Source organism: Enoplosus armatus, chromosome 21 (genome assembly GCF_043641665.1).
Source record: "Enoplosus armatus isolate fEnoArm2 chromosome 21, fEnoArm2.hap1, whole genome shotgun sequence".
NCBI lineage: Eukaryota > Metazoa > Chordata > Actinopteri > Centrarchiformes > Enoplosidae > Enoplosus > Enoplosus armatus.
In genome coordinates this window covers 6,284,085-6,307,795 of record NC_092200.1, presented here as the reverse complement: position 1 = coordinate 6,307,795, position 23,711 = coordinate 6,284,085, and the positions used below count along the sequence as shown (strand labels likewise).

Genomic DNA, 23,711 nt, shown 5'->3' with positions numbered 1-23,711 from the left:
TATGTTGGATTGTATTCCAGGAATTATAAGGATGGCATCTTTGTTTTTTGCTGATTTAACCACCTTTCTCAACCTTTCTCATGCTCCTTTGAGTTAAGGATTTCTATGTTTCCCAGAATGTCTTTCAACAGCTCACATTGAAGATAGCTCACTGTGCTGTGGGTTGAATGTGTAGGTGAGTGGAAATGTTTTGAGTTTATAGTGCAGTGGGAAAAAAAGACATTTTCCACTCAGTAACAAGTCATAGAGGCCACTTCTAGCAGACTTCTGATATGGTTTACCTTATGTTGTACTGTTGAGAGATGATTTCTGACATTTAGACGTCCTTCACACATGCTCATGGTGTTCGTTTGGCAGCACCAGATCTGCTTTCTTCTTCACTGCAACTACAATGTATGAAATGCTTGCTTTTCCTTAGCTTTGCATTTTTTGTCCGCTGCTTCCTTTTCCAGTGTTGCACAACTGTGCGACTGCTGACAATCTCTGAATCTACCTGCATGCAATCTGGAAGGGGGTTCCTTGCTGGACATAAACAACATAAGTGCTGTTCAAGTTTGAAATCTAACCCCACCAGTTGAGGCACAGAATGCAGAGTATTTGGGAGGTGGAAGTGGATATATGACACTTAACTACTGATCCATGAAAGATGTGCAGACAGACTGAGAAGCCATGGATTTAACTACTTCTCATATTTTCTTTTGCCATTTGGATGATTTATTTCTTAGATTTCGTTCTCAGTCATATTTTCCCACATTTTCTTCTTATTAAAACAGTCAAAAGGAACAAATGATGTCATTTAGTAGTCCAACAGAAGTGGAAACATCTCAACCTCAACAGCAAAACTCCAGCACCCTTCACCCTCCCACCTACTCACACACCTTGTCTGGAAATTAAGAAAAAAATGTAAAATATATGATAAATAATTAAATGCAGTGTAAGAAAAAAACATATGTTAGAAACTTTACTTTGCTTTGTTCAGAATGTCAATATGTTGGACATTTTCGTCTTTTTATAGCTATAATTACACCAAAACATTTGATTTCAACTCCTTAGTTGTATACATTGTACAAACATTTTCTTTAAATAAGATAAAAAATTGTAGTTATCTTAGCTGCTGTAAAGATTACCAGGAACCATAGTAGAATATGATGCCTTTTTATTGTTGGCCATCTCTTATTTCTTGGTGAAGGTGTTGATTAATATCCTTAAACATATTTTGTAAGGCCTGTTGCCATTTATAGAAACTATGACAGTCAACTGCCATAAAACTTACTGAGACTGTGGACTAGAATATGACTGGACTTTCTTAGGTAGCCTGGCGATCAGGAAGCTCACCAAAGATAAAAGTGTTTGCTGTGTGACAGTGCCTTAGCCGTTATTGGTTGTTCTCTTGGCTCCAACTCTCCCAAGTTAATTATTATCTCCCTAACAATGTGTGTTTGTGTGGTCAGGGAGAGTTCAGATAATCCTGTTTGGATTTTTAAGGGCTAACATTGTGAAACTGAGTAATGTCTTCTCCCTACCCTGAAGATCTGCCCTGGTCATGTGACATGGACTAACTGAAATAGGAAATAGGTTGTCTTCCATAAAAGTGGCCAGCGTCTCTGACTTTTACTTTTGGCAATTGGAAAAGCAAATATAGCTATCTTGCTGTATTTTAGGCCGCAGCAACACACCCGTATGTAATTTGATGGACTTTCTGTATACATTTAAGGTGAGTTTGCTTTGCTTCGGGCATAGAGGACTCAACGTAACACGTGAGTGCAAAGCATGGTTTGCTCTCTATTTCTGTGTGTGATATTTAGTCTTCTTCTTATCATTCCCAGTCGGTCATTACACATTAGCCTAAATAGTGCAAATAGACATTTGCTAAGCCTATATGTAGCCTGACTTTGGCTCTTTAGGTAAATTTAGCCTCTACACGAACTCCACAGCTGGTTAATGTTCAGTCTGGTTCTTGTGCTTTTGAGATGAGTTTTTACTTTGTCAACAGCTCATTGACTTTTCTCAGCCATTAGAAATCCAAGGTAATAATTACTACCTAATGTTAGCTTAATGCGTCACTAGTTATAGATAGTCATCCCTCTAATGTCAGCAGGTGGATTATGAATGGTGTCTTGACAGCGGAGCACTGTGAGCATTTAATCTGTTTTTGCTGAATCAACAGGAAGTGAATATTAATAACGCTGCTGTGCTGCTGGCTCAATTTAAAACAGTTTGCAAAGGTTTCTTTTTGCTTCTCGTCTCACACAGAAAGGTCAGGGTCAACTGGAGCAACCTATTGGGCTTAAAGGAATAGTTTCACACTTTCAGAAATGCGCCTGTTTACTTTCTTGCTGAGACATAGATTAGAAAATTGATACCACACTCATGTCTGTACGGCAAATATGAAGCTGGAACCAGGAGACTGTTGGCTTAGCTTAGCATAAAGACTGGAAACAGAGGGAAACCAGCTAGCCTGGCTCTGCCCAGAGGTAACAAAATCCTCCTACCAGCACCTCTAAAGCTCATTAATTAACGTTTCTAGTTTGTTTCATTCATATAAAATCTGAAGTGTAAAAACATCAGGTTCACGGAGGTTATGTGCAGGACAATTCTTTTGACCGGGAGTCCTTGAGTCGCCACTGGCAACCTCACAGTGATGACAGAAGTCGAGGAGGTTGCTGCGTTCGTCCAAGAGGTGTCGAATTATTACTTTATAGTTCAGCATTTTGGGAAACGCGCTTATTTGTTTCCAGTCTTTATACTAAGCTGAGCTAATTGGCTGCTGACCATAGCTTCATATTTACATGACAGTGGTTGATCTTGTCATCTAATTGTCAGCAGGAATACAAATAGGTGTATTTCCCAAAATGTTGAACTATTCCTTTAAAATGAGGCTATGTCTTGGGTAGTTCAACCAAAGTGTTTAAAATTGTTTCATTTTAAATTTTGTAGGCCTGAAAGTGTAAAACTATCCTCTACATGAAAATTAGTTTTTGATTCTCCTTTGTACTGTTAATCATCTTGTGACAACAGTAAAATATAGATAGACCTAGATTTCTTGCAACTCCTTTGCGGGTCTCGACCCCCAGGTTGGGAGCTACCTGTCTAGACCACGCTGAACCCAAACTCTGCTGTCATCATGTCTTCATCTATGTATTGCAATAGTGAACTTTGACATTTTAGTGCAACGGTGTCAGTGACACTCAGTGAGACTGTTGCTGTCCGGAAGTGAGTCGTCAGACCTCAGATAGGATGAGTATGTTTCACCTCCTACCTATCATGTTCCTTTACTTTTCTAACCTCAGACTTCCTGTAACGTGCAACTGGCAGAACCCCCCTTGTTCAACTGACTCAGAGTTATCAGTTGGACATCTTCAACCTAAATAAAACTGTGGTGTGAAACACCCCAGGCAAATGATCTTTCTGTGTTTGGCTACTGAAAACTGTTTGTATAATATGAAATGATAAAGCTGATGACCGCTCAAAGCCCATTGCCCAATACAAACATAATCAAAGGGTATCACCAGACAGGAAGCAAAAACAAAGAATTGAAGACACATTTTCCAGTCTCAAACTGATTGGAGGATCTCTCATTCACACTATATGACGTGTACATTTGTATTTGATTTTAAGCAGTTCAAACATGTCTTTTTAATGTGTGATCAAATAGGACGGTTTCGAAAATCAGTGCTTGCCTAATGCAACATTCACAGTTGGCTAAGGACAAAACTGGGTTACAAATCACAGGCTTTCATAGAATAATCAGAAACTCGGAACATATTGTGCACTCAGATCTCCTTGCAGGCTTGTGTTAAGATATGTAGGAATGCAGTGACTCATCAGCCACACTGTACGACATGATCACTGCAACATCCGTGGCCTATCTCCCCCCTTTCCCCTACAAGTGCTGACTGTGTGGGATTTGAGCCTACCTCACGACACAGATAATCTCCTCTGCAGCCTCCACACACGATCGAGTGTCCATCTCATTACACAACACAGCCACTGCACATGCACACCACTTTTTAAAACTTTATGAAAAATGTTGCTTCATAAGATTAATATATGTTATATATGCTAATATTTTATTTTCATCTATCTCTGAATTTAAGTAAATTTAAGCTAAAAGGCAAGAACATATTATTTTTGTTTGTTTTGTCTTTTAAAACCTGGTACAGACATTTTTGTCCCCCTCAGAATGAATTGTAATCACTTTGGTGATCCCTTAACTTTCCATATAGATCCATCTTTTTTTTTCATTTGACCAAATTACCTGCAAATCTAATGATAATGCTAACAAGCTAAACCAAGACATTTGGTTAATGTATTGCTGTAGTTTGGCCATTTAGTGTTTGTGTTCTCCGGTCAAATGATCAACCACAAATCTGTTTTTTCAGTCATTTGTCATGTAGAAAATAGTCACCTGTGGTTTTACTTTCTGGCACGCGCACATTTTAATCACATTTCATTCCAGCTTGTTGCTTAACATGTCTTCTGTCAATATTAGCCATCAAAAGTGCATCCTTTGAAAATTGTAAGATGTTTACTTCCTATGCATTCACATTGCCCTTCAAGGCACATTAACTAAGAGCACCTTGGTCAATATTTAGACTTCATGTGGCAAAGTTAAAACATGGAGATGAATGTCAGCGTGGGGTTTTGTTCCTCGCTGTTCAAACACGGCTTGTCCTTTCAGGCAGCATTTGTCCTCAAAGGGAGAGGGAAAGTCTTGTTTATTCTACCCTGGCACAATGGGCAGACTGGTGAAGGTGTCAGGTTGGCTGATAGGGCTCTGATTAGGACATCACGAGGCTTTGATAAGCAGGGGGAGAGGGATATCTCCTGCTTGCACTTCTTAATAGAGGCGTGTAGGGTCAGAGCTCCAGTGTTGTCATGGTGGAGGGCAGTGACACTTGTTGCCACCAAAACACTGATTGCGATTAAGCCCACGTTGCCATGAGCGAGGTAAGTCTCTGAAACTCCTTACTGAAGTAAAAAAAATATTACTCTTAGTCAAAGTTTTTCTTCGTTGTCTGGTTAGTCTTGTTGTTACTCGGCTCCCCTTGGCTTGTTTTTGCACATGGTCTTGGTTGTGGAAATTTCTCTCACCTCTTTGAGAATCCCTCGCACATCTCTCTCACCTCTAGGGATTCACTGTGAAACCATGATATGAATGAGAGCTCTGTAAAAATAAACTGCCAGATAGTGTAGCAGCAAACATCTGGATAGGATAGGTGTACCGGTCATCTAATTAAATATTGAAGTATTGAGATATAGTGATGCGGACGTGAGGTGATATCTAATTACAGAAATGAAAAGGTTCTCTTTTCAATTTTTGACATGTTTTAATGAAACTGTTGTAGCAAAAACTGTTGACTAACTTTATCATGCTACTCCAATATATTAACTTTTACTCAAAATTTGGATCTCCAGTGAAATAAATCTGCTCTGCTTGTTAAAGTCAGTGTTTTTACTGCTTTAAAGTGCGGAATAGTCTATAGGCGGTTTGTGCTGGAGGTCACTGAGGTGAACATATAGTTTGTTCGCTCCTTTTTTTTTTGGAGACTTTTGTTGATCTGTCAGGAAAAAAGCCATATGAGGGATTGAACCTTGCGTCAATATTGAATGTGTGCCTGCCAGGCTGACCTGTCTCTCCTTTTACTTATAAGGCTCAGCTTGTCCACAGTTCAGTGCTGGGCTATCCGCTGCTGTCACCTGTGTGTGGCATGTAAAAACAGGTCAGAGTAAAACTGCACGGTTATGTGGGTCATGGGAATCGGTTTTTCACACTTTCTTTGGACGTGCCTTAATTCATGAACATCTGTTGAGCTATAAGCGTAATAAACTCTTGAGTTTCCTGTTCACATTTTCTTCTTTAATGTGTTAAAAGTGGAACAAACAAAGTGGCATAGCTGGTTTACATCCTGCGTATACATTCTTGTTCTGTATGTGATGTGTTGATTTAAGTTGATGGAAAGAGTTAATTTGATTATATTATTAATTAATTCATTAATAATATTTATGTTTGGTTCTTGATGCAGTTTGATGCACTTTACCACGATGTAAAATTACTCTATAACAAGTAAAAGTTCTGCATTCAAAGTTTTACTTAAGTACAGAAATATTTTCAGTAAAATATACTTAAAGAATCAAAAGTAAAACAACTTGCTCTGCAGAAAAATGGCCCGTGACAGATATATATTATGTATGACTATTATTATATTGTTAATATTGATGCATTAATGCTTAAGCAGCATTTTACTGTTGTAGCTGGTCGAGGTGGAGCTAGTTTAAACTTTATCTACAGTTAGGTTGGGAACCTCTGGACTAAACTACCTAAGGACCACAAGATGAATCTGTGTGGTCATAAGATGATTAGTGGGGTCGCAAAGACGAGGATTCTGCTACACAAATTTGCTTTCATTTCTCTGTAACATTTACTTTATTTCTGAAATATTGGATCATTTGACTTCTTTGGAGCACAATCCGTTACTTCAATTAAACCACCTGAGAAGTTAAGAGAGGAAATGTCTGTTTGGTGAAACTGCTAACAACTGTTCCTCCACTAGACTTTTTATAAGGTGTCACAAGGCTGGGAATCTTTAACCATGCAATATATTTTACAGGCGTATTAATGTGTCTTTCTGTAAATTTTAATCTGAAAAATTACCAGGAATTATAGCTGTCAGATACATGTATTGCTGCAAAAAGTTCAATATTTACCTCTGAAATGCAGTGGATGGAAATACTCACACACAATTTTAAGGAACATGTACTTTAGTGTAATACAGTGTCTGAGTAAATGTACTTAGTTACTTTCTACCACTGTCATTTTTGATATATTATAGTGCATTAGTGTACTCTTATAGCAGTCTGCTGTGCATAAACTGAAAAAAGTGTGCGACACAAAACTAAGCAGGAGCTGCAGATGGGAGAAGAGTAGTAGTATCATCATCAGCAGCAGCAGCATCATCATCATCATCATCACGTGCTTTCTGTAACTCTCTGCAGCACTGGAGAAAACTTAATATATGACTGACATGTTGGGTGTCCTGAGAACCATTTGTGGGAGCATCAGATGATTTGTGGCCCCCGAGTTTTGCCACAGGAAGGGTTCACCGCAGGATCTGAGGCCTCTGCGCAGTAGTCATGGCAACATATACTCTGCCGTGAGGTGGCTGCAGCACGATCCTGTTAGCCAGAGTAGACCCACTTGCTGCGTCGCTCCAGACAATCCTTATCACAACATCCCACCGGCAGAGAGGGGCGCAGCAGGGCGCAGCATCCTGCTGCCAGAAAACAGATCTCTTATCACCCACATGATCCCTGTCACACCACAGCATGGAAAAAGAGTAACTGATCAATGCACATGGCTATTGTTTCCAATTTAAGGCTCATTTTCAGGAAGGCATGCATGAGAGGACTGGTCATATGATGTCCTGGCTGTAGTGTATTTGCAGATCCAGAACTCCCTCTAGTGTTGGTTTAAGTGAAAGTGCCCCAAGTCCATACTACATACTAATTCTAAGCAGGCTTTGAGTATGTAGTATGGTCCCACTGAACAACTGCTTAATCAGTTTACAAAACAGTCAGTGTGCAGACTAAAGACTAATTCTTCAGTGTGCTGTTGAAGGACACTGTTCTCCCACAATGCAATGCACAAAAGGGAAAGTAGGAACTTATCATAGCTGGAAAACTAATGATGGTGACGAAACAGATCCATAAACACCCCAGAAGACTATTATTAATAACTATTGATTTGGAAATGGAAAGACATTTGACACTTTTAAAACTATTAATATTAAGCACTATGGATCGCCACATTTCTGATCAATTGACTATTTACTACTACTTTTTTTTAAGTTTCTTTCTTTAATGTATCTGTTCATTTGTTGCTTGTGCTGCAGCCAGATGCCCCCGCTGCCTCATCACTACACGGGACTCCGCGCCCTGAAGAGGAGGATGATGGGGACTTGAACAAAGCCTTGGGCGTCCAGCGCTTCCAGCAGATCCTCAGCCCTGCTGCTGTCGTACCTGATGAACAGCACCACAACTATCATGAGGAAGACATTGAATGTAAGCACGCGGTGGTCTCCTTGTTGTTCAATGCTCTTTGACATTCAGCAAGACGTTTATCAGCTGGCACTTTGACCTGTTATACACGTGCCACATGTAAAAACCTTTAAATTTAATATGGAAGTGGCTCATGTTTGTGTATTTCTCCCCAGACCACCGTCACTCCTCTCACCACATCCACCGACCTCTGTCCAAACTGCCCCCCGAGGGACGCAGGAAGAAGAACAGCAAGAAAAGGAAAAAGGACAAAGATCACAAAAGCAGCCAAGCTCCCAGCAGTGGCCCCATAGAGGAGGGAGAGGATGAAGAGGAAGAGGAGGATGAGGTGACGGAGACGACTTCTATTCCATCTGAGTCGGAGAGAGTCAAAGACGTGGAGGTAACCATTGAACTTCATACTAAACTTTAAATGAGTGAGTGGAAAAGCACTGATATAAACAGACTTCTGTATTAATACATTGTCATTTGATTTCAAATGACGGTTTTAGTCTTTTGTCATTTGTATTTGGGAGTAAAAATATTCTAATAATGATAAGAATCTATCAGACAGTATTCCTTTTGGGCTTATACAGTTTATATTGTTGTTTTTTATACTTTTGTACAAAATCTAGGGCTGCAAGTATGATGAGCTGATTATCGCCTCAATTCATTGTTTCTACAGAAAATAGTGAAACATTCCTTCTAGCCCAAAGTAACGTCTTCATATTGCATATTGTCCTAGAGTCCTTTTTGTCCGACCGACAGTCCAAAACCCCATAATATCCAGTTAACTGTAATGTAAAACAAGAAAAGGCTGCAAGTCTTCACATTTTAGAAGCCGACACCATCATATGTTTGACGATTTATCGATTATCAAAATGGTTTCTGATCATTTTCTGGCCATCTGCAAATCGATTAATCACCTAATGGTTTCAGCTCTAACAAAAACACACATTTTTAGCAATGATCCTTTTTACTTTATCAAAGGATTATGACAAACATATATAGGGAAGGAGGCAAGGTATTTCAAAGTCGCTCTATAAATATGTTATTCTTAACAGTTTCCGCCTGCATCTGCTTAATAACTGCTCGTGCTACGAGTACTGTCAAGAATTTAGTCTACCTGACGAAATATGTCATGATCTCAAGCACTTTTTACTGCATTACGTCATTTCTATTTATTCAACACTAATAAATCAATCACTTTCTTATTAGCCTTCACCAGCAGACAAAACGCACCTCTGATGTGTTGCTCTGTAGTCTTGCCTTCATACTTCGGTTTAATGTATACTTATACTGTACTGTTAAAATGAGAATACCTGTTAATGCAGGTGTAAAGGGGGGTCACAGTGACTGTTAATGTCCTTTTATGATTGGCATTAAGATGAATGTGCTGCCGTACACCCAACCTGCTCACTCACTGTTGCCATATTTTCCTCTCTGAATATTTCAGTGTAGTCTTAATCATTCATCAGTGGGTTTCATGTTTGGTTGTTATTATGATACAGATTTAACCCGATCAGAATGTAACTAAATACTATTCACTGCTGAAGAATATGATCGATATGTTTTTTTGCTTGAATTCAACTGTTTTAGTTTTTATGTCTGTTTGGTCTGTCTGTATATCTTTTACTATGTCTATCTATTGTTAAACGCTGCGGAGCCCTCATCGGATAGATTGTTTTTAAAACTCCCTTTAGATAATAATCCCTGATTTGTACAGTAAATATCTAAATGAATGTATTTTGAAGATCGATTCATTAAACCTTTTCAATTCTCTTCCCTTGGATTAATGTGCACAGGGCTGTTGTACCTTTTTGTTTCTCTACTGTTTTTGGTTTAATCTTTGGGTTCATCGTCTGTTTTTACGCAAAAAAGTGCTCTCACACTCTGCATTCCCTCCACAGTTCTTTGTTTCAGATGAAGACCAGTTGGCCAAAGAGAGCCCGCACTCAGCCCGGGAGCTGGACATCGTACCACAGTCTGCAGAGGGAGCAGATCCTGAAGATGCATCTTCCTCAGAGTGAGTCTTAGTCTTAGTTCTTGGACTAAAAAGAAAAACAGATGAGAGACTTTATAATCATGCTTTACCTGCTGTGGTGATTGCATAATGCATGTTTTTGCCATGTTGCTGAAACACTCTGATTGGGTGAGACCGCTCACGCACTAGTTTCATTGGCCAGTGAGGAACACACTGTACGTTACCATGTCTCAGGCATCCAGTGGGCCTGCTGGGCAGGATCTGATGGACCCGAGTTATCCTCTCCTCAGAGGCCAATATATCACCTGTCGCTATAGACGACACAACACACCTCAGCAGCCCCAGGCTCCCCCTGTGACATTTACTTCTCCACTTCATGAGGGTCTAATCTGAGCTGGGATAAAGCTGCGTATACACCTGCTTGTTTTCAGTCGAGCGGATAGCAACCTAATAAGAGCGGATTTGTTTTTATAAAACGTCCTGATATAAAGGGAAATAATTGAGTTTTTCAGTCTTGAAATGCTGTTGACAGCTGACATTTAAAGGACGGTGAGTTCATTATGTTTATTTCAAAAGGGCTTTGAAGGATTTGTATTGGTTGAGCATCTTTTCTCACCATATCTATGTACTTTTGTTATAGCTGATTTGTGCATTCAAATTTATTAAAAGTGTATTATATTAGGAGCAGCATAAGAGATTCTAATACATGAATCAACAAATGATAACCACCTAATCAATGCCAAGTCCAAATCACCAAGGCTTAGGAAAAAGATAAATTAACTACAAAAGGAAGACGGAAGAAAAATAACCAAAAAACAACAACTGTGACACGTCAATATCTGAGCTACAACTGTGTCTTGTTTTATGCTTTTATGTAGTAAGCCGGCCTCATCCGACGCTTCCAGCCCCACTCCCCAGTCAGTGCCACCTGAACACATACCACTGGCCCGGGTGTCCTCCGCCAGCCGCAGCTACGACCTGCAAGAGCGCCGACGCACAGGCAACATGACGGGTGCTGAGCAGGCCAAATACGAGCGCATCCCTACGGACGAGAGCGAGGCTCAGACGCTGGCCTCCGCTGACCTGGACGGCATCAAGAGTGAGTACAGATGAATTCTCATTCTGCAGATTTTAGGTTCATAAAACTTGCCTGGAGGGCTTTAGTACACCAGATGGGCAAAAAGGACACAGGTTCACTATTTGAACTGAGTAGTATTATATCTCAAGTTCTTAAAGAGTATTATCATTTTTTATATTAACAATGGATCACATGACTACTTCTGTGTGAATTATCACCCGACTCTGCAGCTCCCCTCAGCTCTGCACAACGTTTACGCATCTTTCAGCTCATTGTTTTGGTTTTACAAAAGTTTGCTTTTGGGTTTTTTTTGTCAATAACAAAATAACACGTTTGTCAGGTACCATGACATCCACAGTAGTAAACAAAGAGAAAAGGAGGGAAAAAGTTCAAAGATGTCAAATTTTTGGAGATATCTGTTATTCTTGTTATTCCTTCCAGATATTTTCGCAAAAGATTTGAATCTTCAAACAAGTCCAAAAATGTGGTAGTGGTTTGCCTCGACATCGTCAAAGTTTCTCCGGCTTACTGGTTTTCAACACCTCAGGTTTTTTGAATTTATTACTTCTGAATTGTTGTCGTGTGAATAGACAGCAAGGGGAGGGGGGGGCACCTCGAGTCCCTTCTGCATTGCAGTGGACTCCCCGCTGCCCTGTGACGTTCCCGCCCCCCCGGCCCAGCGTGGGGTTGTGTTCAGGTCTGGGGAGATTTACGTCAGGGAGCCGACCCCTCAGCAGAGAGCAGCAGCTTATCAGAGAGTGTGGCAGACAGGCCTGCATTATTAAATTAGCCGTTCCCGCTGTCAGCTGAGGCCCCTGGACTCAGGCCCGAGCCAACATGGTGGCTAATTGTGAAACCTGGACCTCAGTTCACAACCTTTAATCATTAGTGGAATGAAACAAGGGGAAGAGTTAAGTGGACTCGAAGGCAAAATAAAGAGGCTGTGGACGGAGGTATGGGCTTGATATTGTCCAGATATTTGGTCATTACGGAGCTTAGTGACGCAGAGTCGAGCCTCCGAACATGTTCATCACCACTTGTTCTCTGTGTCTTCTTTTATCTGCTTCCCGCCACCGTAAATCATCCTGGGAAAGTGTCTCTGTCTCTGGCTGCTGCTCAACAATAGGAATTATTAGATCACTGTCCCTCCCCTTTTGTCCGACCTGAGCGAATTAACACCTCTGCTCACTGATGCATTCTGATGGTTTCAGCCCCCGCGGGGTCAGGCGCCAGTCAAGGAATGGCAACTACTTCTGATTTGTCAAAACTTGCACAAGTCGCATGCTGCGGTTTGAGCAGCGAGTGGGTCACGTAGTCAGACGGCCGTGCCAGCACTAACACTACGCCCACCACAAATCCTCCTCTTCCTTCAAGAGCTGCATGCCAGTCAGGCCTCATTTTACTCCAGGGTCTGCCCCAAACTTAACTCAGACATTATGGAGCGACTTGACCACAGACCCCAACAGATTGTACTAGTAGAGCTCGAATGAACAGGATAGCAGCTGAAAATCTCATCGTTTTTTGGGCAAAAATAAGTTGCAATGACTGGCTGGTTCTTAGATGAGTTGAAACATTGATGAAGAACCTTAAAAGCTTCACTGTCTGTTTCATAGGACATACAGGCTCTGATAAAGGTAAGACAATTGGTTTTCTTGAGGGGAGTCTCTGTTATTTGTAAGATTTTCTATTTTCTTATTGTGACATGTATTTTTCAATTTACTTGTGCTTTTTGGAAAGAGTAGCTCAGAAGCTCGTTGCAGGTTTGGGCATTACAGTGAGATTTCGCATAGCATTTTATTAATTTTGGTATTCTAGTTGAATGAATCAGCAGAGTGTTTTGCCAACCACTGATCTTTGAACTTCCTACTCGCAGTGTGGTGTCGTATCTGTGCCATTCGCTGTCTCTCTCCACATCCCTTTCAATGCCTGTAGTGCTGCCAGGCTGAGTAACTCTACTCCCAGCTGAGGGACCACAGGAACAAAAGCAAAGTAGCCTGGCCCTCTGTGACTTGGTGGGCTGAGATTTGAACTTGGGGTGCAAGGTCATCGTGTGCATGCTGAGGGCTGCAGAAGCACAAAATAAAACTTTAGCAGAATTGCTAAATTGTCTTTGTATTGTGCAAGGATTTAATTTCCAGCTATAAATATTTATTGAATTGTATATGCTGTTTGTTTTTGGATATAATTAGTGTTTGAGGGGGTCTGAAGGTCAAAGTCGTTTCCCATAGTCTTCTCTGGACTGTATTCTCTAACACATCATCTTCTCTACTCTTCTTCTCCACCAGGTCATCGTTTTGAAGATGTTCCCGGCGTGCGCAGACACCTGGTCAGAAAGAGCACCAAGGGACAAGTGGTGCACATTGGCAAGGACCACAAAGAGCCGACCACTCGCAGCCGTAAGCAGGACCGAACCCCACATGAGGTGAGACATTACAGGACTCATCCATCCTCTCTAACATTGAAGCAGGACAGGCATCAATTAATGGCAACTTTGGTTTTAGCCAATTGTTTTTCATCTTCATCAGTACCTAAATTTATTTTGGCAAACATGTTCACAATAGAAACAGAGACTACAAGATGTCAGAAAATAGTTTCAACAAAGGTTTAACAAATAATAAATAAAATAAAAATAATTAGGTGTTGATAAAGAAAAACAACATCCTTTCAGTCCTTTCGATAAATTATAAAACCAGAAGGTTACAGGTGCTCCTCTCCAGCAACAACCAACAAACATTTTGCTGGATTTTAAGAAATCTGTCCTTTAGGAATAAAATTAGGGCTGAAGCTCATCATTGTTTAAATCATCAATTAATCCTTTAACATATTAAATGTCAGAAATTTGTGATTTGAGATTTCCCATCACAGTTTCTCAGAGACGAGTTGAATTGTTTTTTTTTTTTCAACCAAAAGTTCAAATCCCCAAAGTATTAAATTTAACAGAGATCTATTAATCAACTAATTATTTCAGCAACATTAAAAACCCAGAATCAGAAGTTGATGATTAAAGTTGATGCGTCTTGTAATGTACGCTACAAAAATATCTAAACTTTTTTCTGTTTTCTGCTAATGATTTGTTTACCTCAGGAAAAGAGAGATAAATATATTTGCAAGAATCAGAATGCTAAATGCTGCAGTCAAATGAAAAACCTGTTATTTATTTGGTCTGAAAAATGACTGACTGGGCTTTTTAAATTCAGTTCCAATTTGAGGAAGTTTTGGGGGGACTTTCTGATCCAAATTTTAATCTTTATTTTCTACTTAAGACTTTGCTTAATTGGCCTAAAACTGACCATAAATCGTAGCAACTCCTGGGAAATGTTTCCCTCCTTTCCCTCTCTCTGTAGCACTGCCTCTTTTGGGGATGGGACGGGGAGGGAAGGAGACAATTAAAAATGAATGAACGAGTTCTTTCCTTTCACACACGGAAAGGAAAAAAGAGGGGGGAGAGGAGCTCAGGTAACCAGACACTGGGAGCTCCTGAGAGAGGGAGAGCAATGTTTTATTAACACACACACACACACACACACACATTCTCATACAGAGCCCGGGTAAACAACAGGTCCCTGTCAGGTGTGTGTGATGAAGAAGAGTTACCTGTGGGTATGTGTGTAAAAGTGAGGGTCCCGTCCTTTGTGCCGCTGTCGGTTGTATCAGTGTTTGAGTCCTCTCCTGCACCGTCTCGCTCCTCCAGTCCTTACCGGTGGTTCTGTACCGCTCTGCCTCGCGGCCTGACGGCTTACTGCTGGACATGGACTCCGGTCAAATGGCTCGGTACAAGAAGGTGAGGCTGGGTGACCGGCCAGAGTCAGGTTTGACCTGTGTGAGCGTGATTTCACAGGCATGCAGCAGGTGTAGTACAGGATGATAAATGAAGGTTTTCCAGCCTGTTTTTCCGTCTTCATCTCACAGAGCATTGTGACTGACCAGCATGGCGTTCGATCAATAACCTGTTAACAGATATTTGATGCTGATTATGGACTTTTTAATATTAAGTTTTGAAGATGTCATTGGCTTTTTTTCTAAGTTGAACATCCACTGTAGGGTAATAACATGGACAAGATTTCTCTTATGTGTGTTGAGTGAATTTACATAAATCACTTGTTATCCCGGTAAGCATGGAGTCTGTTTTCTGTTGTTGACATGCAAAATGCTCCACAGTCTTTGAGTGTATCAACTGGCTAAAATGCTATTGAGTTAAATATTTGGCACATGCTGAACGAGCATGTCGTTTTGTGTGGACAGTGTGGATGTTCTCCATCGTATCTCACCTGCGTCTGTGTGACGTTGTCTCCAGGTGTTTGTAGAGCTGAATGAGCTGACTATGGACAAGAACCAGGAGATGCAGTGGAAGGAGACGGCTCGTTGGATCAAGTTTGAGGAAGACGTGGAGGAGGAGACCGACCGCTGGGGGAAACCTCACGTGGCCTCGCTGTCTTTCCGCAGTTTGCTGGAGCTCCGAAAGACCATCTCGCACGGTAAGAGATAGAAACCGAGTCAATAGTGGGCCTGTCATTTTTAAGCCTAAATGTCAGCGATGCAGTTCGTGGAGTACTGAGCTCAGTATGTGTGTGTCCACAGGTGCGGTGCTGCTGGACCTGGACCAGAAGACCCTGCCTGGCATCGCCCACCAGGTGGTGGAGCAGATGATAATTTCTGACCAGATCAAAGCTGAGGACCGAGCCAATGTCCTGAGGGCCCTGCTGCTGAAACACAGGTGACTTGCAGCATCAGACTGCAACAAACGAGCAGTGATTTCCCTTTAAGAGGATATTAAGTGAACTATTGAGGGAATTTCAGCTACGTTGATAGATTCTTTCTTCCAAGAATCTGGCAGGTTCTCTTAAGTTTATGAGGCAAAGTTTTATCATAATATCAATACTACCTTCTAGTATAAGGATGAACAGCGATGATTAAATTGTCTTAACTCTCACTGCTACACGTTTCCTGCTACTAGGTGGCTTCATGCCTGGTCACTGCCTCTCTTCCTCCTGCTCACCCTCTCTCTGCCTCTCCCCGCCTCCCCTAGTCACCCGAGCGATGAGAAGGAGCACAGTAGCCCTTTCCCCAGGAACATCTCGGCAGCCAGCCTGGGCAGTCTGATAACACATCACCACAGTGCCAATCACACCCATCAGCCAGAGCCATCGGTGACCGACCCGCTCATGGGCACCATCCACTCCACGGGGGAAGCAGACACGCGCATCGACATGGAGAAGAACGAGGTGCAGGTAAGTCTAGTGCTGGACCAGAAAGTCTCAGTTACAAGTGTTCTTCATTATCCTGATTTTGCTTCTTTATTGCTTTCCATTTGCAGCCGAAGGAGCTGACCGTGATATCCGGGATGCATCGGTCCAAATCCAAACATGAGCTGAAGCTGCTGGAGAAGATTCCTGAAAATGCTGAGGCCACCGTTGTCCTTGTGGGTGAGTTATCTCCCACTGAAACCTTGAAAACCACACATACTTAACTTAAAATTACTTGTTATTCCTTCAATTTTTTTCAGCATGTGTAGTGCTGTCTGTATGTTGACTGTTTTGTCCCACCGTCTTCCAGGCAGTGTGGACTTCCTGGAGCAGCCCACCATGGCGTTTGTGCGGCTGCAGGAGGCGGTGGAGCTGGAGTCTGTCCTTGAGGTCCCCGTGCCAGTTAGGTTTCTCTTCGTTCTGCTGGGACCCCCCACCACGAGCATGGACTATCACCAGATCGGACGCTCCATCTCCACACTCATGTCTGACAAGGTGAGCGAGGTGTAGACATCGGAGGATTTAAGCAGAGTGGAGTAGGTCTCCCTCACTGCATATTTTATTGGTTAAATTTCTAACTGAATCGTCTTTCCAGCAATTCCACGAGGCAGCCTACCTGGCAGACGACAGGCAGGACCTACTGAACGCCATCAACAGCTTCCTGGACTGCAGCATTGTGCTGCCGCCTTCAGAGATGGGAGGTGATGAGCTGCTGCGCTCTGTCGCTCGCTTTCAGAGCGAGATGCTGCGCAAGAGGGAGGAGCAGGGCAAACTGATGGCCAAGGAGCCGAAAAGCCTTGAAGAAAAAGGTGAGCATCTCCTCATGTACCTGTGGCCTTATCAAAGACTGTTATGTGACTTCCTGTTGTAATTGATAACCTGCTCTCTCCCGTCACACAGAGGCCCTCCTCACACCCTTGAAAAAGTCAGACGACCCTTTAGAGCGCACTGGACGCCCCTTCGGTGGGCTGATACGAGACGTGCGGCGCCGTTACCCAAAGTACCTCAGTGACTTCAAGGACGCTCTGAACAGTCAGTGCATGGCTGCCGTCATCTTTATCTACTTCGCTGCTCTCTCTCCAGCCATAACATTCGGAGGCCTACTGGGTGAGCTGCGCATGGGAAAGCACGAGTCAAGTTACAGTGGATTCACAGTTTGTCGTCTCGCATGTCGGATCCCTTTCGTGTCTTTGTATTGATGGTTCAACAATCTATTGAAAAACCTTTAAACCCCGTTAGTGTTCATTATGGTGTTTGTTTGTTGTGTCTGTCTGTTGCTAGGCGAGAAGACTGACGGTCTGATTGGTGTTTCTGAGCTGATTGTGTCGACAGCAGTGCAGGGTGTGATCTTCTGCTTGCTCGGAGCGCAGCCGCTACTCGTTGTGGGCTTCTCCGGACCCCTGCTGGTCTTTGAAGAAGCCTTTTACAGTGTAAGTTGATAAAAAATAAATGAACAATTTAAAAAATCTAGTTTATCTTTACTTTCAAGGTTCTACTTGGTATGGATATTTTTTAGAGCCCATCAAAACTTGTATTTCTCTATAACAGTAAATATTCAGTAAAGTAAAATTTCAACACCTTAGTTATAGTGAAGACTGAAAGGAATAATTCTACATTTTGTTCATCCACTTTCTTGCTGAGAATTAGATGAGAAGATCTATACCACTCTCATGTCTCTTGTAGTATAAAAACAACACGTTGTTTTTACGGCCGTTTCTTGGCCGTGAGCAGTAACTTCCTGGAGTCTTGTCATCATAGTGAGGTTGCCAGGGAACCAGCTGAGACTCCAGGAAGTGACTGGGCTCGGACCAAGAAATGGTCCAGCACATAACCCCCATAAAACCACAACTTTTTACTAGAATGTTTGTTTTTTTGGGGGGTTTTGATTATGATTGAAATGTTGATCAATTCAGATTGGTGCACAAAGTATGTGACACAAGCAGAGCACACCAACACAGAAAATACAGAAATCTCTCACATGAAATAATGAAAACAGTTCAGTTCATGTAGGATCCCGTCACTCAGAAAGAAGATGTTGAGAAAACAGGTTTTCAGGTTTTTGCTGTTATGAACATTTTACAATGAATTAATAGAGTTTCTTGTGTCTGTGTCGTCACAGTTCTGCAAAGCAAACGCCATGGAGTACCTGACGGGTCGCGTCTGGATCGGGTTTTGGCTCATCATCATTGTGGTCGTCACAGTGGCCTTCGAGGGAAGCTTCCTGGTCCGCTTTGTCTCCCGCTTCACCCAGGAGATCTTCTCCTTCCTCATCTCCCTCATCTTCATCTGCGAGACCTTCATCAAGCTTGGCAGGGTACACCTGAGACTTGAAATAACAACTCCTCATTACTAAAAGTTTTTGTTGGCACGCTGGGGGTTCACGTCTCTGACGCTAAATTGAACAGACTAATCTTTGGACAATATTCAAACCTCGGGGTCGAAATGAGTATGTTTTTCTAACAAGTGCACCTGAAATCTTTTGTGATTGATTGGCCTTGAAAGTTAAATGGATTAAGAGTTTAACTATTATCCAGGCTTATGATTTTGGAAGGTTTACTATTTTTAGAGTTTTATGGCACAGACTTGAAAGGCGTTTGGCTACGGGATAATCTCATTTTCCAGTAAGTGTGGTTGTGGTACCTAAAAGAGTGATAAATGATAATCCCTCTAAGGAAAGTAATCACAGTGGGTGTACATGTGTGCACACATGTGGGTATTCTGTAGTGAAATATTGTGCATTAACTTGAACCCTCTGTGTCGTCGGGCAGATTTTCAAGGAGCACCCGCTGAAAAGTTGCTCCATCGACAACAGCACAGAAGGGGACGCCTCGACAGATAATACCACACTCATGCTGAGCAACAGCACCCAGCCTGTGACGGTGACGGCCCGAGGCCAGCCCAACACCGCGCTGCTCTCTCTGGTTCTCATGGCCGGAACATTTTTCATCGCTTTCTACCTGCGCAAGTTCAAGAACAGTGCGTTCTTCCCTGGAAGGGTGAGGAGCTAAATTCACTTTAAAACTTCAGTCCTGCAACATTAACCCCTAAATATACCCCCATATTTATTTAACTGTCCTTGAACCTCTCATCATCATACATCAAGCATCCATGTTTTCAGAATCAGTGCAGTCACCTGCATCCAAACCTCTTTAGTGTCAAAATACATCCTCCAAAACAATGAAATATGAGAAACATTAAGATTATGATTTTTTGGAAATATGTTTGTTTAACCTGAACAAAACCAAAGCAAAAGCAGGTCCTGCTATGCAGGTTTTGTTAGCTTTGGACAGAGCCAGACTAGCTGTTTACTTCTGTTTCCAGTTTTTGTGCTAAGCTAAGCTAACCAGCTGCTGGCTGTTGCTTAATATTTAACAGAGAGGCATGAGAGTGGTATCATATTTTCCACAATGTTAAACTGTTCATTTAAGGATTTGTCGGCTTAAAGGTTGAAATTGATTCTTGAAATTGGAAACATTAGATGTGGTGAGATTGTTTTGTCAACTAATGTTTTCAAGGTCAAGAATGAACTTTCAGTCTTGAAATGCTCTAATTTCTCCTCTAGTCTCATACAACAAGAAAATGACAGTAGCTCTGGACAGCCACAGTAGTAACCTGTAATATAGACTAGTAAATCATTCACATCTTTTGGGGTTCAGTTTCGCAGGATTATTGGAGATTTTGGCGTACCAATTGCCATCCTCATCATGGTCCTGGTGGATTACAGTATAGACGACACGTACACGCAGGTAAGACTCAAATACTACCCCTCATCTTACTCTCAATCTTGACATTTAACTAACAAGATTCACAACACGGACAATCGTCGTCCTCTTTGCTGTCACGCTCATTCCCGTCGTCGTCCTCTGTCCAGAAACTGAGTGTCCCTCGAGGTTTCTCTGTGACGAGTCCCGACAAACGTGGCTGGATCATCAGTCCTCTGGGTACGGACGGTGAATTCCCCATCTGGATGATGTTTGCCTGCTGCTTTCCCGCTCTGCTGGTTTTCATCCTCATCTTCATGGAGACTCAGATCACCACGTAAGTCACATCACGCTGGAACATCATCAGAATTACATCATGACATCATGACATCATGACGTAGTTGTGTCCCATAATTACATTTTAAGAGTCAGTCTGTTTTGAAGCTAAAATATGATTTGCTATATTTAACTCATCTCTACTGTACAACCAATTTTAAAGTTGGATTTATAGCTTTACACATGATAATGTAGCAATTTCCAGATCATTTAATAATAGTAATAAAAATAAACTTTATTTATACATAAAAAGGCAGCTTTACAAATATTAAAAAAGAAAACAATCCAAGCATCAGCTAAAATATTAAAATACATTTAAATAGTGGAAAGAAGTAAAATAATGAATATATACACTAAGTGTGTATATATAACTGCAAAAATCATTACCATAACCACTCATAACCATAATTTTATTTTTATTTTTAATTATAATCAGCTGACCATAATAATCAAGACATGTTAGCAGAATAGCAATAACAGATTCTAGATGTAAAGCAAGGTTATTTACAAGCTTGTCAAAATTTAAAAAAAAATGTATATCGTAACACAAAGAATATCTCATTAACTAACATTGTTTGTGATGCAATGATTGCTAATGATGTCATAAACAATATAAAGACACTACATTACACTATTACATTAACTGGCAGTTATTATAACACTTTAAAATGACGATAACAATGCATGCTCCGTCAGTATACGCTGAATAAAGTAAATAAGTAAAACAGCCGTGTGCTATGAACACATCAACAAACTCAGCCTTGCTGGTCAAAGATGACGTGACATGCTGACTTGTTGACCCTGTTGTTTATGTCTGTGCCCCCCCGCCCCCCAACCAACTTCCTGCAGCCTGATAGTGAGTAAGAAGGAGCGGATGCTGGTGAAGGGTTCTGGTTTCCATCTGGACCTGCTGCTGATCGTGGTGCTGGGCGGCAGCTCGGCTCTGTTCGGCCTGCCGTGGATGGCCGCCGCGACCGTTCGCTCGGTGACGCACGTCAACGCCCTTACTGTCATGAGCAAGGCCGTCGCCCCCGGAGACAAGCCTCGCATCCAGGAGGTGAAGGAGCAGAGGGTCACCGGGCTCCTGGTGGCCATCATGGTTGGTGAGTGTCGGACATTGAAATCTCATCACCTGCGTCCTGTTTGCATTCCTCACTTTTAACATCTTGTAAAATGTGATATTTAGCATTTGATTTCCCATTTCTTCCCCAGGTCTGTCCATTGTGATAGGTGACCTGCTGCGTCAGATCCCCCTGGCTGTGCTGTTTGGTATCTTCCTCTACATGGGTGTGATGTCCCTCAATGGTATCCAGCTCACAGAGCGGATGATGCTGCTGCTCATGCCACCAAAGTATCACCCTGACCACACCTACGTACGCAAGGTAAGAGGAGTGTTACTTTTATTACCTGATTTTTTTTCAGTTGATATTTCTTACACCTGAAACCTTCATGATGGCATGATGATAAAAATGACACAAGCTTTTTAGATAATTCATCTAGTAATTGGATAAATGATAAGATGTAAAGAACTGGTGCTCTTTCCAGCAACACACCAGAAAATCTTACTGACAGGATTTTAGAAATAAATACAAAATAATTCACATTCAGGAATAAAATAATCAAGGCTACAACTAATTATTTAAGTATTGATTCATCTGTTGATTAATTATTTATTGGTTTAGTAAATAAAATGTTAAAAATGTCCATGAATGCCCGTCGCAACTTCCTACAGCCCAAAGTAACTGTCCAAAACCCCAAAATATTCAATTTATAGTGGAGGAAGCCTGGAACCAGTGAATGTTTTTGAACGATGAATCAATGACCGATCACCTAATCGTTTCAGCTCCAGAAAGTGTCTTAAGCAGTGTTGATTATATTCTGTATTGTGAACCACAAAATAAATCTCTGAACAAGTGTTTACTCCCTAAAAAAGTTCCAAGATTTGAAATGTGTCAGTAGCGCTGGTGAGTTTTTATAACTAATTACTCTGTTTCCTCCAGGTCCGTACGCTGCGCATGCATCTGTTCACCTGCATCCAGCTGGTGTGTTTGGCCGCCCTGTGGGCCGTCATGTCGACCCAGGCGTCGCTGGCTTTCCCCTTCGTCCTCATCCTCACCATCCCTGTCAAGATGTTCCTGCTGCACCGCATCTTCACCACCAGAGAGATGGCATGTGTAAGTGTAACCACAGGGGGGCGCAATATGCTGCTCCATACACCTGCACCACCGCCTCAGCTGCAGCCATGCCAATGTAGAACTGCTGCTTGAAATGTAACAGAAGATTATTCAAGAGTTAAAAAAATAATATATGTAACGGTATGATTGGCTGATACTGATAATAGTTGTACATTTGCAGCAAATAAGAAGAATCATATTCTACACTTGTGAATATTTAGGCGATATAGATTATAGTATACAGCTAAGGAATAAAGACGTTGTTGCTTACTTTGATTGTAACCCCCCCCCCTCCCCAAAAGATATGAGATTATATTATCTTATTTTATGTTTATTTATAGGCAAACTCCACATATATTAGTCAACATTCATTCAAGTCTGAAGTTTGAATTATGTCATAACAAAGATTCATTAAAAGCAGGAACTAGTAATTTATTTGTTATTTGTTTACTTATTTTATGTTTTATATCTATTTGATTTTTGGATTGTTATATTTATTGTATTTGTTTCAAGTTATTCTTTTTTCTGTTCACTTTGCAGTTGTTTTGACGATAAACATCCAAAAGGGCAAAATTCAGCAAAAACATTTAAACACTGCAGTGTTTAAAATCAGCAGTTTGTGATTTACTTCACATTGAGATATTTTCCAATGCAGCTACCATGATTTTGGCATCAGAGAAAGAGTTTGTTTCTAAGGCATTCTGGGAAATATAGGACATTTCTTTAGTAGACTAAACATTAGAAAGATACAGAAAATAGGCGACACAAGGAACAGAATATATGCTTTTATATATAATGTGAAAAAGTTAAGAAACGTTGATCCTGATGTCTCTGTCTTCTCTCTCCTCCAGCTGGATGCGGACGACGCGGAGCCGAAGTTTGACGAGCGCGAGTGTCATGATGAGTACTCGGAGATGCACATGCCTGTGTAACCCGCAACAAGCCCTCGTATTACCACTTAGTGGACACCAAAACCTGTCAGTCACTCTACCGACCCATGAGTCCTCCAAACCTGAAACACTCACAATTTGACGCCACATCGCTTTGCACCGCTGGCCCTCTTTATTATCACAGAGACATGAGCGTACAGGACGTCGGAGGTGTGGTTGGTTGTTATTTTGGTCAAACTTTAACTATTTAAGTAGCTTTTTATCAGAT

The 23,711-nt window shown here is 41.5% G+C and overlaps 1 protein-coding gene across 1 annotated transcript in view; it reads left to right on the top strand.

The window, feature by feature from the left end:
• slc4a2b (solute carrier family 4 member 2b) overlaps nt 1-23,485 on the top strand; it is a 29,984-nt gene extending 6,499 nt beyond the window's left edge. Inside the window, 21 exon segments of the mRNA XM_070927803.1 lie at nt 7,897-8,061; nt 8,214-8,440; nt 9,948-10,067; nt 10,904-11,120; nt 13,385-13,521; nt 15,394-15,574; nt 15,678-15,813; nt 16,126-16,321; nt 16,414-16,522; nt 16,653-16,837; nt 16,938-17,151; nt 17,243-17,449; nt 17,624-17,772; nt 18,462-18,656; nt 19,111-19,338; nt 19,999-20,088; nt 20,214-20,380; nt 21,229-21,482; nt 21,592-21,761; nt 22,380-22,553; nt 23,405-23,485. Of these exon segments, the coding sequence (XP_070783904.1) occupies nt 7,897-8,061; nt 8,214-8,440; nt 9,948-10,067; nt 10,904-11,120; nt 13,385-13,521; nt 15,394-15,574; nt 15,678-15,813; nt 16,126-16,321; nt 16,414-16,522; nt 16,653-16,837; nt 16,938-17,151; nt 17,243-17,449; nt 17,624-17,772; nt 18,462-18,656; nt 19,111-19,338; nt 19,999-20,088; nt 20,214-20,380; nt 21,229-21,482; nt 21,592-21,761; nt 22,380-22,553; nt 23,405-23,485 (3,602 nt within the window).
• The last annotated feature ends 226 nt before the right edge of the window (nt 23,486-23,711 follow it).